Consider the following 15,925-nt stretch of genomic DNA (forward strand, 5'->3'; position numbering starts at 1 on the left):
TCAAGTTGCAGCCCCCTGCACTACTTTTTGCTGTGTTCCCAAAAGGTAATTCTACCTCCAGGGAAAATAGATTGAGAAAGCAGCCAGTTCTATAAAACACTATACAAAATCTAACCCAAAGTTTGCAGGAAAGTTTTATAAATTGTACTAATTTAAGTAGCACAGACTATACTGAGGCCTCAGCATTTTTTCGTATGGAATTTGTAATTTCAGCAATATATTTTTTTTAAGGAATTGGTCATTATTACTTCTTTGGTGGATCACAGTTTATATTTATCATATAACAGGAGTCTTCAGCAAACCAAACTTGTCCCAAAAATCTTTTCTACTGAAAAAATGACCCTGAATATCTACAAATGCATATAGAATTGTCAGTTGTGAATCTGATTTAGAATTGGGTTGGTCTGCTACACAACATGACCCTCAAAAAACTGAACAATTCCTGGTGTAATCTCACTTGAGAACATTATATGCTGGGCTCCTGACACTAAAAGTAATATTGCCTATAGTAAGAGCAATGTCATGCAAGGGAAACAGCCTGGCTCTATGCCAACTGGTAGTGTGATCTTTGCATGAAGTCTGAATTCCCCCTGGCAGAAAAGTGTCACATCCTGGAATTTCTACAGGCATTTTCTCACACATAACAGCAAATCATGTCCTAAAAACACATTGAGAGGACATGACACTACTGTACAACCTCTAGTTTTCTAAAAGACATTGCTTTTAAACATAGTCTTTTGAAAAAGCAGCCCAATACATATGTTAGTAAATTTACTTAGGGAAACAATTTTCCTGACAGCTAACATGGCATCATTGTAATGAGTAAAACTGGGGCCCAACATCAAAGTTGTAATTTTGGACTGCGGAGTTTCAGGAGTTAGTTCCTTCATCTGTGTCCAAATGCCCCTCTGATTTTGGCAACATTTGCATACCTTTGGGAAAGGAACAAATTTTCCCTGCTGATTTGACTGTACCATGGCTGCACAGCAGGAAGATGGGTGGGTGGGTGAGATTCTGTCTTTTGTAATACATAAGCATTTTGGGAACTATTGCCTGATGCAGGAAGGAAGATCACTGATTCCTAACTGTCCTTTTTCGAGATCAGCTGCCCAGAGGAGGAGATAATAAACCAGAGAAAATAGTAATAAGGCCTTCTTTCTCCTTTTCATTTTGTACTCAGATACATGTTTAATAACAGTTCTGAATTAACCACAATTTTTAAATTGGCAGATTCACAGTTATAATTTTGTACCCAAGTACAATATATCAAGAGAGGAGTGGCCCCCAAGAGACTACGTTGAAACAAGCACACTTTAAAAAAAATATGTCAAAATAAGGAAACGCCACAAGAAAAAGAAAGCACCAGAGTTACTGATGGAGGAAGAACACAAATGGATGGGAACAAGGAGAAACATGGAACACAGAAGAGTGAGTTAAGAGGTATATACAGTTGTAATGAAACCTACTATCGTGGTTGGCAGGTTTGGAAATATGTAATAGGCCAGTTATCTCATCATATATTTTGGGCTCCCTTAATTCATCAGGAATTCAATACGGCAAAAAACATTACATGACTGTTACAGACAGAGACCTCCAGAGGTTTCCTACTGGTATTATTCCTAGCAAAGCTAGAATGAACTTTTTTTTTTAAAAAAAAAGAAGAAGCCCATAGGCATGATTAGATTTATTCATAGTAAAGAAGCAGCACTTGTATAAATACTGAATGGTAGTTTTCTGTCTCCAAAGTAGCTGTTTAGAACATAACAACACTGCTGGGAGAGCACAAAGCTAACCAAGTGCTAGTGTGTAAAAGCGCACTTTCATCAACTGATATTTGGTTGTATGAAAAGCACCCAACTTACATGCCACACTCAGTCAAATGTAGCTTTCCCCTGGATAGTGTTATGTTCCCCTTCCCAAATGTTTCCCCAGAGATGACAACCTACAGAAAAAGCCTGGCAAGTAGAGAAGGAGCCCTGTAATGAATAGCACTTTAATAGTCAGGTTCCAAGTGCTGAAGCAACAGCAACAGTTAAAAATCTTCACTGGGCAGAGGGTATCAGAATGACAGGCTGCTCTGAATTCTCTGATTGGCCATCAACAGCTGAGGAGGAACTGTTGTAGGAACTGTGTACAGAAGAAAGATCAATCTATTCAGATTCTAATTCAGAAAACAGTCTGACAGAACCTATCTGTACCTTAGTTGACCAGCTGTTCCGAGGAGAAACTTTATTTAAGGGACCTGAGTTTACTGAAAGCTGATCTACACAGTATCTTGATGCTTGGGGCAGATATTTGGCAGTGGGAATTTGGCCAGTGAGGTTTTGCTCTGAATTCAGGCCAAATTAGAAGGATAATTCTTCTAGGAAAGAAGGAGGAGCCCTGTCCAGTTAAAATGGGGAAATCAGGTGTGAGGATTTCCTCAGACTTGTGTGAGAGCAAGTGCTTAAATGACTAGAACCCCTTAGTTTTTAAAAAAAAGCTTAAAATATGTAAGAAAAGCATATGAGTATCTCAAAGCCTGTAACCAATAACTTCTAAGCTGTAAAATATCATTTGCAAAAAATGATGGAATTCCTCATTCCAACTACCGTATTCCTCTTTGTAAAACAAAATCTATTGTTTGTTTGCTGTTAATATAATCTCAGTGCCATTCTGACAAAGTTTAATGAAAGAGGGCTATATGGCTTCCCAAAAAGATCCTATGCTGAATTAAAGACAAAAGATCTGTCACTGACAGGGTGAGTCAGTGAGCTTCATTTTTATAACAAATATAAACCACACTATAAGGGCAGCTCAGTCTGTGAGGGAACAACATCTTATTTTGGAGGGAAAATTGACCTCAGAGGGGAGAAATGTGTTGGGTGGGGGTCTGTCATATGTTCTTTGTTACAGGCTTTAGAGAGTTTTAGATGTTTTGCCTTAATATTTGAGTTTTCGTTACTCTAAGAGTTACTGTGCTTATCAAAAGACTTTTTTCTTTTGTCTCTGTGAGTTCCATTAAACTCCCCTGGTTCCTAGAAGGAGGGTAACCTGCGGGACTGCCTCTCCCCGTGTGCCTCCCAAAGAGCTTTGAGTTCTGCAGACCAAAATCTGCTCAGGATCCCCAGCATCAAGGAGATCAAAGTTGCCTCAACCAGGACAGGGCTTTTTTTAGCCCTGGCAGAACACTCTGATGAATGGGATCAGAGCCCTGCTGAACCTTAGTGTTAGGAAGCCGTTCTACTAGGCCTATGGTTGAGGTCAAAATAACATATGGAGGTTCTGACCTCACTGCTGGAAATCCATCAAATTAAACCAAATCTACTCTAGCTAAAAGGTCTTACGGCCCTCCCCTTGCCCCTTCTTGCACAATAGAGAAAATCGGACCATCAGTAGTTAGTTTGATTGTAAAAGTGTAATGTTTTTAATTAAGTAATTTAACTAAATTTTATATTGCATTTTATCCTATGCATGTTTTGTTGTAATTTGCCCTGAGTCATCAGAGGGGGAAATAAATACCCCCCCCCCAAAATACCAGTATCTCTCTGACTACTGAGGAGTCTAAAGCACTTTCTCTCAACTCTGAAGAAATCATCCTGCCTGATTTCTCAGACACTGCATAGAACAGCTTTCAGTAAACACAGTTCTCTAACAGAAGTTTCTCCTCAGATAAGATGGTCAGCTAAGGCAGTGTTCCCCAACCCCCGTGCTGTGGCCCGGTACTGGGCCGTGTAGACCTTGGTACTGGGTGGCGGCAGGGGGAGGGAGGCGCGGACACCACCAGCGGGCACGCCTCCCCCTGCAGCATGGCGCTCAGTGTGCCGGGAACGATCGTCCACTTTGGTGGCCAAATCGCTCAAGCCGGAGGGAAGTGCGGGCGCAAACGCACAGGTGCAGCAGCTCTGCGCCTGCGCCTGCCAGGAAGCGCCACACTGTGGGGGGGAGGCACGGCACAAATGCGCAGGTGCGGCAGCTCTGCACTTGCGCGTTTGTGCCCACCAGCGAGCACCACACTGCGTGGGGAGGCGCAGGCACAAACATGCAGGCATGGCAGTTCCGCGCCTGCTTGTTTGCACCCACCGGTGAGCGCCACTCTCCCTCTGAAAACGGTTGGGGATCACTGAGGTAAGGCACGGACAGGTTCTGTGAGACTGTTTTCTGAACCAAAATCTTCACTAGGCTCAGAGCAGCCTGTTTCTCTGGCTTTCTGTGCCTTGTGAAGATTTTTAACCCTTAATTTATTGTTGCTGTTACTTCAGTACTTGGAACCTGACTTACATAGTGCTCTCCATCACAAACCTCTTAGCCTTTTATCCCTATGGTTCCACCATTAAATATATCCTCAAATCCGCTTCCTCTCCCCACCCCCTATTGGTAACTCTACTTAGGAAAAACAGGCTATACTTGGTTGAAAATAAGGAGGGAAAGTTAGAAAATTGTCACTGAGCATCACATGATGTTAGGGCCTCACCTATCAAGTACTACAGTAGTTATTGTCACTACTAATAGTTGTAGAAGTGACTGTTTTAAACACTTCCAACATTTAACACTGCCAGCAGCAAACTAGCATTTTATCAACAATCAATGAACAGCAATAATTGGGTATAAGGGGCTCTAGGGATCTATCACTAGGGAAAGGTAGAGCACCAAAAAGCCATTTATCAACATATGAGCATCAAACCAGTTCACTGAACCAGTAAATATATTCCATCTTGGATCAGTCTAGGCTGGAATCTTTAGCTGGGAAAATTCAAAGATCCATTATTACGAAAATGTCTTCAGCAAAACTCAAAGTATTATATTTCTAAGGATGTGGCAACAATCTTATGAGTTCAGTGTGAATGCCAACATTGGAGTCCATACTTGACATGGTTCAGAATATGTCCTGTAAATTTGGTGGGCAGGGAACAGCAGGAGGAGGAGGGATTTGTTAGGAGTAAAGTCTCACCTTCTGCGCACCTGAGAAGGCGTGGTAGTAACATGAAACATAGGTCATAATGGCCTTCTCATCCGGCCTTAGCGTGCCTATAATATCTGCGCAAAGAAGGAGAAGAGGTTGAAAGGATAAAGTAAGAAGCAGCACACAGAATAAAATAAAACAGTCATGGGTGGTGAGAGAGGGGGAAACTTCCCATCATGCATTGCAGGACAGGCGAAACAGATTTCCATGCGGAGAGCTAGGAATTTGGATCAGAATGTGACCAGCAGGGTTGGCTTAATGAAGTCAAGTGGTACCTAATACCATTATCCATGTTCAGATTCAGTTTCTTAGCAACCACCCCAGTATACATTACTATCTTGACACAAATCCACAGTCAGTAGGGTCAACCCACTTGCAGATTGGGCAAAGTATCTTTCTCTGAGAGTCCACTGCCAGTCCTCTGTATCTACTAAACTCATCAAGAGAAAAGTGGTTGATATTTAACAGAGGCCCCAAACAAAAGTTGCAGGTGCAGAGATAGCAAAAGGCAACAAGAACACATCTGTCTTAGATTTGATTGCTATCAGTTTGGATAGCAAATATTAACTTAGTTTCGTTTTTATACCCATGGGAACCCTGATAAAATAATATCCCACATGCTGTTTCTTTTTGGCAGGTTAAAATCAAGCTACATACACAGGAGTATACGTATAGTGCTGTGGAACTGTTCAATTTTACAATGCAGGTGAGGAATTTATATAACTGAATTTTTCCCAAAGGTGAAAACTACTTGCCTATTACCAATTATTATATCAACAAGAGGAGTTCAGGACTAATATTTTCTCTGATTTGTTGATATTCCATAAGCAAGAGATAGTAGCTGTTGGGGTGGGGGCGCATGCAAATCATACTCCGCTTATCACCCTATGCCCCCCGTAGAGCTTTACGTTCTGCGGGAGAAAATCTATTGGTCGTCTCCGGCCCTAGGGAAGCACGCCTGGCCTCAACCAGGGCCAGGGCCTTCTCGGTCCTGGCCCCTGCCTGGTGGAATGAGCTCCTGGGAGAGCTGCGGGCCCTGCGGGACCTTCCATCATTCCGCAGGGCCTGCAAGACGGAGCTCTTCCGCCAGGTTTACGGTTGAGACCAGGCTTAACATCTATGCCCCCCCGGGACCTGAGGATTGGGATTAGAGACGGGTACCACCAGTATCCCCTCTCCACTTGCTAGGGGGGGAATGGGTAGTTGATTAGCCACTCTTGCCAGGTAGTTATTAACTATTGATATGTTAATTGGTTTTTTAATGTATTTTATGGGGTTTTATACTGTTGTAACCCGCCACGAGCCGCAAGGGAGTGGCGGGTAATAAATTCAATAATAATAATAATAATAATAATAATAATAATAATAATAATAATGAGGCTAAGACTCACAGGGCTCTGATTTATTTATTTATTTATTTATTTATTTATTTGTTTGTTTGTTTATTTAAAAATGCAGTGGTGGGGGGGTTTGCAAAAATGCTAGCAACCTGCAAATACTAGATGGTCCATGAGAAATGGACCAGTGGTTGAATACGATATTGTGCCCACTGCTTTCTCAAAGTACATCTAAAATGTAGTTTGGGAAGCATAACACATGGTATATTTCTGAGGTTACTGCTGCAATTCATGGATTCATTTTCAACGCTCTTTATACATAGTTTGGTGAATGCATGCATTAATATTTCTATTTTCCTATATTTTAATATGCACGTGTCATCTAAAAAACAGCACCGTGCAAACCCAGGCAACTAATAGGATAATGATTCCTGACAACAGGTCTAACACAGCAGTCCCCAACCCCCGGTCTGGAGATCGGTACCGGTCTGTGGATCAGTCAGCACCGGGCTGCAGCTCCTCCTCATCCTCCTCCTCGGCTGCTGCCTCAGGGGCTGCCCTGCCACTCTGCCACCGGCTCACCTTTGGTGCTCTCCAGCGGCCGCCGTGGCTGGGGCTCCCCCTCGGCATGGCAGTGCGCAGCTGCTGCTTGCAGTACCCCCCATTGGGCGGTGAGAAGTCAGGGGCGCTGGTGGGTAAGTAAGCAGAGCAGGTGCTCAGGCGGTGGCGACGTCCGTCGGCAAAAGACTACTGCCCCCCCGGGCCTCAGTAAAATTGTCAAGCGTTGACAGGTCCCCGGAGATAAAAAGGTTGGGGATCACTGGTCTAACATACTACTTTTTAAAAAACACTCCGGTTCAAATTTAAGCTCCAAGAACAGCTGATTTATTAAACCGAAATGCTCCTTGGTGACTTTCTACCTGGGACACACAATTTTAAGAATTATTGCTTTTAAGAAACATTCTCACTGTTTTCATAGGCATAGAAAAAGCAGATTGGCATTTAGACCACGGCTCAGCAGCAGAGTACATGCTTTACTTGCTGAAGAATTCAGGTTTAATTGCCAGCAACTCCAGTTTGAGGAACTTAGGTAGCTGGTGATGAAGTAAAGACGTTACGCGGGTTGGGACCCACATACCTGAGGGACCGCCTGTCACCCTATGCCCCCCGCAGGGCCTTGCGCTCTGCGGGTCAAAATCTGCTGGTCGCTCCCAGCCCTAGGGAAGCACGCCTAGCCTCGACCAGGGCCAGGGACTTTTTGGTCCTGGCCTCGATCTGGTGGAACGAGCTTCTGGGAAAGCTGCAGGCCCTGCGGGATCTTTAAACATTCTGCAGGGCCTGCAAAATGGAGCTCTTCCGCCAGGTATATGGTTGAGGCCTGGGCTGGTAAGATAGATCTACGCCCCCCCTGAGATCTGGGACCTGAAGTGAACATCATCAGGACCTCCTCTCCACCCACCAGTAGTGGGGGGGGGGTTGAGTTTATTGATTTCCGCCATGTCGGTAATGTTTGATGTCTTTTAATGGGGTTTTAATGGGGATTTTAAGACACTGTAACCCGCCACAAGCCATAAGGCAGTGGCAGGAAACAAATCGAATAATAATAATAATATTATTATCTTCCTGAGACCCATTATGCACGGGCCAGAATGCCCGAAATGGTGGTGACAGGGCTTCGGGGAAAATCCCCAATTATGCCCGACATCGCCTCCATCCAGGGCACAGCCCAGCCCAGCCCAGGGCCACGGAAGGCTGCATTATAGAAACGCGGAAACTTCCACAGGTTCCTGATACTGCGGGCGCCTGCAGGGCCTGGGGCTAGGGCAGGCCAGCACTGTGCATAATTGCCAGCGCCGGGCCTTTCAGCCCGCCCGGCCCTGACCTACGGTGTCCCTGTAGGGACACTGCACGCCCCTGCGGGCTCTGCAGAGCCACAGAGCCGACAGGGGCGTCCCCATGCCCTTACCAAAGCATGTGGAGGGGGCCTGGCCCCCCCACTCACCCTGGCCCCTCCTCACCTCCCCCGGCCACTGCCGTTTACCCCGCTGGCCTCAGCACAAAGCACGTGTCCGTGTGCTATGCTGGGGCAGCTCCGCACACCCTGCCCCCATGCGTTTATGGGGAATGGAGAGGCATCCTGCCCTGCTGTATTGGCACAGCGGCAGCACGGAGTACCTGCCGCCGTGCATAAAGGGTCTGAGATTCTGAAGAGCTGCTGTCAATCACATCAATAAATATTGAGGTAGGTCAACCAATTACCTGAAAGTATTAAGCAACTTCACATATTCCATATTTACTGGTCTGTGGCACCCAAGTTTTATTTTTGATTGCCTACTTTGGTGAAGTAATGGAGCTCTTGAGAAAGGGCCCAGCTGCTGTGAGCAGTTAAGCAATTCAGCAGCAATATAAGTTTCCTGGACTAGTATGAAGATGGGCATTCCCTCTTTATGACAAATGGCTGTGCCTCAAGCAAGGATAAGTTTTTACCCTAAATTATCACCTTGATATTCACTCCTAGAAAGATCTTTGTAATAAAGAGAAAAGAGAAAAGTGCCACCACCAAGTTAGGATGCACAATGCTAGATTTGCACTCCATCACTGACTGTAGGACTGTTTGACCAATTTTGTGTTCCCCAAATGTGATATACCATGGGTACCACTCAGAACCAACAAGCCAAAGCTGCCAAAAATAATAAAAATAAAGATGTCCAGAGCTAGAGAGGAGAGAGAGAAAGAAAAAAGGTTTGGACATTAGCAAGAGGACCAGGTGCGCTGTGCGGAGGAAGCTTGGAATCCTGCGATACCTTCTGGGCTCCTGAGAAGGCGTGGTAGAAGCTAGAAACATAGGTCATGATGGCCTTCTCGTCAGGGCGAGCAGTTCCAACAATGTCTGTCAAAGAAAACCTGAAGTTAAAGAGCATCTCAACTGATGGGAAGTGAGCAAAGAGAGGGGGCAGCCAGGGACACCTAGTGAGGGACAGGTGTGAATACTTGCTTTCTGCTACACCAACCTTTGCAAACTTTGCCAGCAAAGAATTTTTGCTCTTTAAACAGCAAAGTTTAAAGCTTCCCTTGACATACAAAGAAAATTATTCTTGGGAGAAGAGCCAGCTGGCACTATCAAGAAGCTTGTCCACTAAACATATGAAGGTGGAAGACGGCCCCAGACTGCTTCTGTATTGAATGAAATTGGACTTTCCCCCTCCCCACCATCTTGTGCTCCATTTCAGCACATTTGTGGCCTAAGTTTAACAAGTACCCCTTATTTCACTAAAGGAAGCAAGTGTCCATCACCTACCAAGCTCAGGCCATGCCGTATGTTTCACAGCGTTTCCTTGCTATAACATTTATGAAGGGCAACAGAGCAAAAAATGTTTTTGCATCTTCTGTATGTTTCCTTGTAATCCAAACCAGTCCAAATACTTTAAAATAGACATCTTTGGTAGCAATCCCGGAGGATAAAGTGCACCCCCTGGAGCTCGAAGTGTACATTGTGGGACCTCCTCTCCACTGCCTTCAGGAGTAGGGGTGGGTATGGGATTTGTTTCTCTTTTCCACCATGTTGGGGAGCATTGAAGTTTTTAATGGGACTTTTAATGGGGTTTTAAGACTTTGTTACCCATCAGGAGCCGGTTAGGGAGTGGTGGGAAATAAATAAATGAATAAATGAATAAATGAATAAATGAATAAATGAATAAATGAATTAATGAATTAATGAATTAATGAATTAATAATAATAATAATAATAATAATAATAATAATAATAATAATAATAATAATAATAATAATAATAATAATAATAATAATAATAATAATAATATAAAATTCAGAGCCAGCAACCTCAGGCCACATGCTGGGGTATGAAGAAGTAGTTTCATTGCTGACGCAGAAAACCCTTGTAAGCTTCTGGGGGAACTAGATCTCTTCTTAGGTTTCCCATATGAAAATGGGAAAGTCAGTCAATGGGAAAGTGGAGGAAATTCTGCGAAGTGCAGCCTGAAGTTTGTTTCATACCTATGGTTCTCAAGCCAAGTTGCCTAATTGCACCTAATACCATAAAGCCGTAGATAAGAGGAATTCTCAACAACAACAAGCAATATGCTGGCTGGAAGGTGATTAATATGTTCCTGGTCAGTTTGAAAAGAAATGTGAAAATAGATGTTTTCAGGCTGCACTTCACAGACAATCACTAGTTCGTAAAATGTGGTATGGATCCTAATTCTGTCAGGTGGATCAATAACTGGTTGACAAATCGTACCCAGAGGGTACTTGTTAATGGTTCAGCATCTTCTTGGAAAAGAGTGACAAGTGGAGTACCCCAAGGATCTGTCCTGGGGCCTGTGTTGTTCAACATATTTATAAATGATTTGGATGAGGGATTAGAGAGGATACTTATTAAATTTGCAGATGATACTAAACTGGGAGGGGTAGCAAACACAACTGAAGACAGCAACAGAATACAGGCTGATCTTGATAGGCTCGAGAAGTGGGCTAAACTGAATCATAGAATCATAGAAACATAGAGTTGGAAGGGGTCACACAGGCCATCTAGTCCAACCCCCTGCTCAACCCAGATTTAGCCCAAAGCATCCAAGAAAAGTGTGTATCCAACCTTTGTTTGAAGACTGCCAGTGAATAAAATGAAGTTCAATAGGGACAAATGTAAAGTTCTGCATTTAGGTAGGAAAAACCAAATACACCGATATAAGATAGGGGAGACTTGTCTTGGCAGTAGCATGTGCGAAAAGGATCTAGGAGTCTTAGTAGACCATACATTGAACATGAGTCAGCAGTGTGACTCAGTGGCTAAAAAGTCCGATGGAATTTTGGGCTGTATCAAATGGAGTATCGTGTCCAAATCACGGAAGGTGATGGTACTGCTTTACTCTGCTCTGGTTCGGCCTTACTTGGAGTACTGTGTTCAGTTTTGGGCACCCCAGTTTAAGAGGGATGTTGACAAACTGGAACATGTCCAGAGGAGGGCAACAAAGATGGTGAGGGGTTTGGAGACCAAGACATATGAAGAAAGGTTGGGGGAGCTTGGTCTGTTTAGCCTAGAGAGGAGACGACTGAGAGAGGATCTGATAACCATTTTCAAATATGTAAATGGGTGCCATATAGAGGATGGAGCAAAATTGTTCTCTCTTGCCCCAGAGGGACAGACCAGAATGAATGGGATGAAATTAATTCAAAAGAAATTCCATCTGAACATCAGGAAGAAGTTGCTGACAGAGTGATTTCTCAGTGGAACACGCTTCCTCGGGAGGTGGTGGGTTCTCCATCTTTGGGAATTTTTAAACAGAGGCTAGATAGCCATCTGACGGAGAGGCTGATTCTGTGAAGGCAAAGTGGTGGCAGGTTACAGTAGATGAGCGATTGGGATGTGATGGACTAGATGACCCATGAGGTCCCTTCCAACTCTATTATTCTATGATTCTATGTCTTGGTGGTCAGATGCAGTAGAGTCTGTTTGTTGCTTTTGCTCATGAGACAATGACCTGGGTAGAAGATCTGAGCACAACCAACACATTTTCTCCCCTGTTACTTTAGGGCAGGGGAGAAGGAAAACATTGTGATAAGAGGCCATCAGAAAATGGTAGCGCCCTCTATGCAAGTGTAGATTCTTATAATACAGCAAAAGGAATGTTTCAGGTCTGTATTCAGGAATCTAATTCCTGTGAGTCAGAGACAATCGCTAGCATATGTTGTATCTCCTTTTATTATGTTTGATCAGTGGTTCAGGAAACAAAACACCTTTGTTTCCCCATCCCCCTATTGTAAAGACAGCATGTTGCTTGCTGTAGTGGAGAATTCCTCTTATCTAAGGCACATCACTCAGATAAAGAGGTCATCTCCACAATAAGTTATCGAAGGGCAGGGCATGGCTTTTCTTTTAAACATACAGAGCAGACTGGAGAAATGAAAGGACCATAATGATACAACCTGATCAAATTTGATTAATATATTCCTGGTGTCATGTGGAATATGCTTCCCCATGCTTGGATCCCCTGTGGAATGGGCAGATCATATTAGAAGTTGCAGTATCAGTGCTGCTACTCTAGGAGGTACTGGCAAACGTCGACCATGATCTATGCAACACAGATCACTCTTATTCAACAATCAACAAGGCTGTACAGGATCCAGCCACAGGAAGGACATTCTTGTGCAGTAGTTCTTATATGTATAAGGACTTTCATTATCTAGGTATGTGATGAGGATGGATAATATTCTGACATCTGCTAAGTTCATGAGAAAGTCTGAGGAATCTCTTTGTGAGTGGGGGGTGGGAGACAAAAGGTCAAACAAACTTGGATTCTTCTTTACCTTCAGCATCCAACATTTTTGGGATATCAAGGAACCTTTCAGCCACATCAAAAGCTGTGTTCAGGTTAGTGAGAGGATCATCCTAGGAAATAAACGGTCTCAGTTAGCAACGAGTACACAAATGAATAAAATTTTTTGACTTAAACAGTTTTACTTAAACAGTTAAGATTGTTGGTGCCCTGACCTAGATGGCCCAAGCTAGACTCCTTTCACCAGATCTCAGAAGCTAAGCAGGTTCAACCCTGCACAGTATTTGGATGGTAGACCATCAAGGAAGTCCAGGATCTATGCAGATACAAGGCTACAGCAAGCCACCTATAACTACATAAGAAGAACCCAACTGGATAAGACAAGTGGTCCCTCTAGCCCAAAATCCTGCCCCACACAATGGCCAGCCAGTTTCTCCAGCTGACCAACAACAGGGCATAGAGGCCAAGGCCTTCCCCTGGTATTGTCTCCTGGCTCTAGGACTCAGAGGCTAACTGTCTCTGAATGTGGGAACCCCTCAGGCATCATGATTAGTAGTCACTGATAGACCTATCCTCCATGAATCTATCAAATTCCCTTTTAAAGTTGTTTATAAGAATATAGAGCCTCTTGTGGAGCAGAGTGGTAAGGCAGCAGACATGCAGTCTGAAAGCTCTGCCCATGAGGCTGGGAGTTCAATCCCAGCAGCTGGCTCAAGGTTGACTCAGCCTTCCATTCTTCCGAGGTCGGTAAAAAGCTTGCTGGGGGGTAAACGGTAATGACTGGGGAAGGGAGTGGCAAACCACCCCGTATTGAGTCTGCCATGAAAACGCTGGAGGGCGTCACCCCAAGGATCAGACATGACTCGGTGCTTGCACAGGGGATACCTTTACCCTTATAAGAATATGTGGATGTAGCTTGATCATTTTTATTCTTGAAAATCCTAAGGTCAGCTGCAACCTGACAGCACTTTCTACCACAAAGTATGTCAATATGGTATAATGGTCAGATTGCTGGACTAAAACCTGGGAGACCACAGTTCAAATACAGTTCAAATTCCATCACAAAGCTCGTAAGGGGACCTTTGGTCAATCACCCTCTCTCGGGGTAATCTACCTCACTTATTATTATTATTATTATTATTATTATTATTATTATTATTATTATTATTATTATCATCATCATCATCATCATCATTATTATTATTATCATCATCATTATCATTATTATTATTATTATTATTATCATCATCATCTTAACAATAAAATAAGAGAAGCAGGGACTTCATACACTGTCCTGAGCTCCTTGGAAGAACAAAGAGACCAAAATATAACAGAGGCAAAGAGAAACATTTCAAAAATGTGCCAAATGGTCTTCCTGGAGTATGTTCTTTAGGGACCTAAAAAGAATGCCATGAGCCCCATCCCAGCAATGAGAACTAAAACTGGCAGTTATGAAGTTTGTTTTCATTTTGTTTTTATTGCAACTAGACAAAACATCTTTGTGCTCTGAACTAAGAATCACTAAGACAATGTTTGAGAAGACTTTCCCTACATAGGAGAACATTCAGAACTTAGTCTTTTCTCTCCTGTCAGATGTAGTGGGAACAGGCCAGTTGCTAGAAATGGCTATTATACTTTATTGGCTTTTTGCTTAAATAGCCCTGCTTTTGGTGGATATAAAGCAGATTTATAATTAGGGGTGGGCATGAACTGCATTTTTGCTCAATTTGTGACTGAACCATGAACCTATATGAACTGAGTCCCCAACAGTCAGCTTTTTGCTCACTGCAAATCAGCAAAATTGTTTAAGTAAGATGAGAGTATGGTGTACTAGCTGTTAACTATTTCTATTAGAAGCCAAAGCAAATTTCTGTAGTTTAAAAGTGCCTGTTTTTAATATTATCAACACTGGAGATGTCAGTTGCAAAAATATCCTGTCCTTACTGACCATGAGGGCATGCTTCTGGAGGAAAACATTGCGCAGAACTTTTGTCCAGTTCTCACAGAAACCACATAGAAATATCTGATTCATGGCTTACAGTTCGGAAACAACAAGACATACCAAAGGGTCTTTTTGCACACACACTCCCTAACATTTTTCTATCAGCACAATATCCCTACCTACTGAGATCAAAGCTGAATGGACAGAATGCTCTTCTGAGAGGTCATATGGCTAGCTATGCAGTCTTGTCCAAGCAGCAAATGCTCTGCTAAGGTTTCTGAAAAGGCACTGCAGCTGCTTCTTCCAAGGATGCCAAACACAACATCAAATGAATTGTTACAAAAAAAAAATGTGTGTCTTGAGCTAAGAAGAGCAACTAGGACAATACTGTTAAATTGTTAAAACAGGACTCCTTAGTCCTAATCTGAGAGAAAAGGGACTTTGAAAGAGGGGTGAGTGAGGGGAGTATATGGGCATTAGAAAGATACCTATTATCATATGCATACCTACTAAATCAAATTGTTGTTTACCATGACTAAACAAATATAATTTTCTTTTCCTCCTTCAGCATGTGAGTATGATTGTTATCCCAGTTGCCAACACAGGTTTCTCAGTACATCTAAACGTGGAACAAGAGGTACCTTTCTTAGCTTCCCATAGTCAATGAGCTCTGGGCGATGTCTATGAATCAAGGCACAAAAACCAAGGCCATCCTTCCAGCTGTGATGGAGAAAGGACAAAAACAACAGCATTCATTACGACCTTCAGTGACACCCACTGCTGAAAAATGCACACCACAAGACGCAAAGTAGACTAGATCAGCAGAATTTACCATGTCTGCTGTGGGCCATGGAAAATGCAGTCGACAGAATATCTGGCCTTCATTTGTGTTTGGCTTAGACAATATCAAAAAAGTAGGAGACCCGTAAGGCCAATTATTTTTCTATATTCCCTCTTGCTTTTTCTCCCCCAGCAGTGCCTACAGCCATTTATTTATTTATTACATTTCTATACCACCTTCCTGAGGCTCACCTACCTATTCCTGTTTCTCTTCACTGCAGCCTCTGTCCTTACTCTCCCATCTTTTTTGTTCCTGTCCTGCATTTTCAGCTTTTCCTTTTAATCTTGCCCCTTCCAGCCTTCCCTTCCCTTCTTCCTTTTACCATATTTGTATGTCCCCTCACCCATACTGAGACTCTGAGAGTTGCAATTCTCAGCAATGTTGGTTCAAAGCAGCCTAGCAACCCCCAAATGACCACCAAGACCACCAATGACCATCAACTTGTGAAAAGGCAAAAGATTTATACAATCTGGATCTGAAGAGAAGCCAGAAACCATATTGTAGATTCTCTTCTGATTGTATTTTGTATTTTGACTTTTAAAACACAGACTTAAGACCTCAGTTGCATAT

General features: G+C 43.1%; 1 protein-coding gene and 1 long non-coding RNA gene across 8 annotated transcripts in view; one reads left to right on the forward strand and one right to left on the reverse strand.

Moving 5' to 3' along the window:
* The window catches only part of ACTN1 (actinin alpha 1), a 107,777-nt gene that overhangs the window by 28,453 nt on the left and 63,399 nt on the right, over nucleotides 1-15,925 (reverse strand). For 3 of the 7 annotated variants that reach the window (XM_077322581.1, XM_077322580.1, XM_077322582.1), the window contains exons 6-8: nucleotides 15,156-15,234; nucleotides 12,604-12,685; nucleotides 4,931-5,016 (exon numbers count right to left, since the gene is read on the reverse strand). In XM_077322581.1, coding sequence (XP_077178696.1) covers nucleotides 4,931-5,016; nucleotides 12,604-12,685; nucleotides 15,156-15,234 — 247 coding nt within the window. Of the gene's footprint in view, nucleotides 1-4,930; nucleotides 5,017-9,083; nucleotides 9,170-12,603; nucleotides 12,686-15,155; nucleotides 15,235-15,925 lie in introns of those variants that run through there. The other 4 variants (XM_077322576.1, XM_077322575.1, XM_077322579.1 and 1 more) reach the window with 2 other exon arrangements.
* LOC143830283 (uncharacterized) lies at nucleotides 1,273-15,214 on the forward strand. The gene is made up of 3 exons (XR_013228410.1): nucleotides 1,273-1,440; nucleotides 5,580-5,648; nucleotides 15,083-15,214. It is a non-coding gene; the product is annotated as an uncharacterized LOC143830283 (long non-coding RNA).

Source organism: Paroedura picta, chromosome 2 (assembly GCF_049243985.1).
Source record: "Paroedura picta isolate Pp20150507F chromosome 2, Ppicta_v3.0, whole genome shotgun sequence".
Taxonomy (NCBI): Eukaryota; Metazoa; Chordata; class Lepidosauria; order Squamata; family Gekkonidae; genus Paroedura; species Paroedura picta.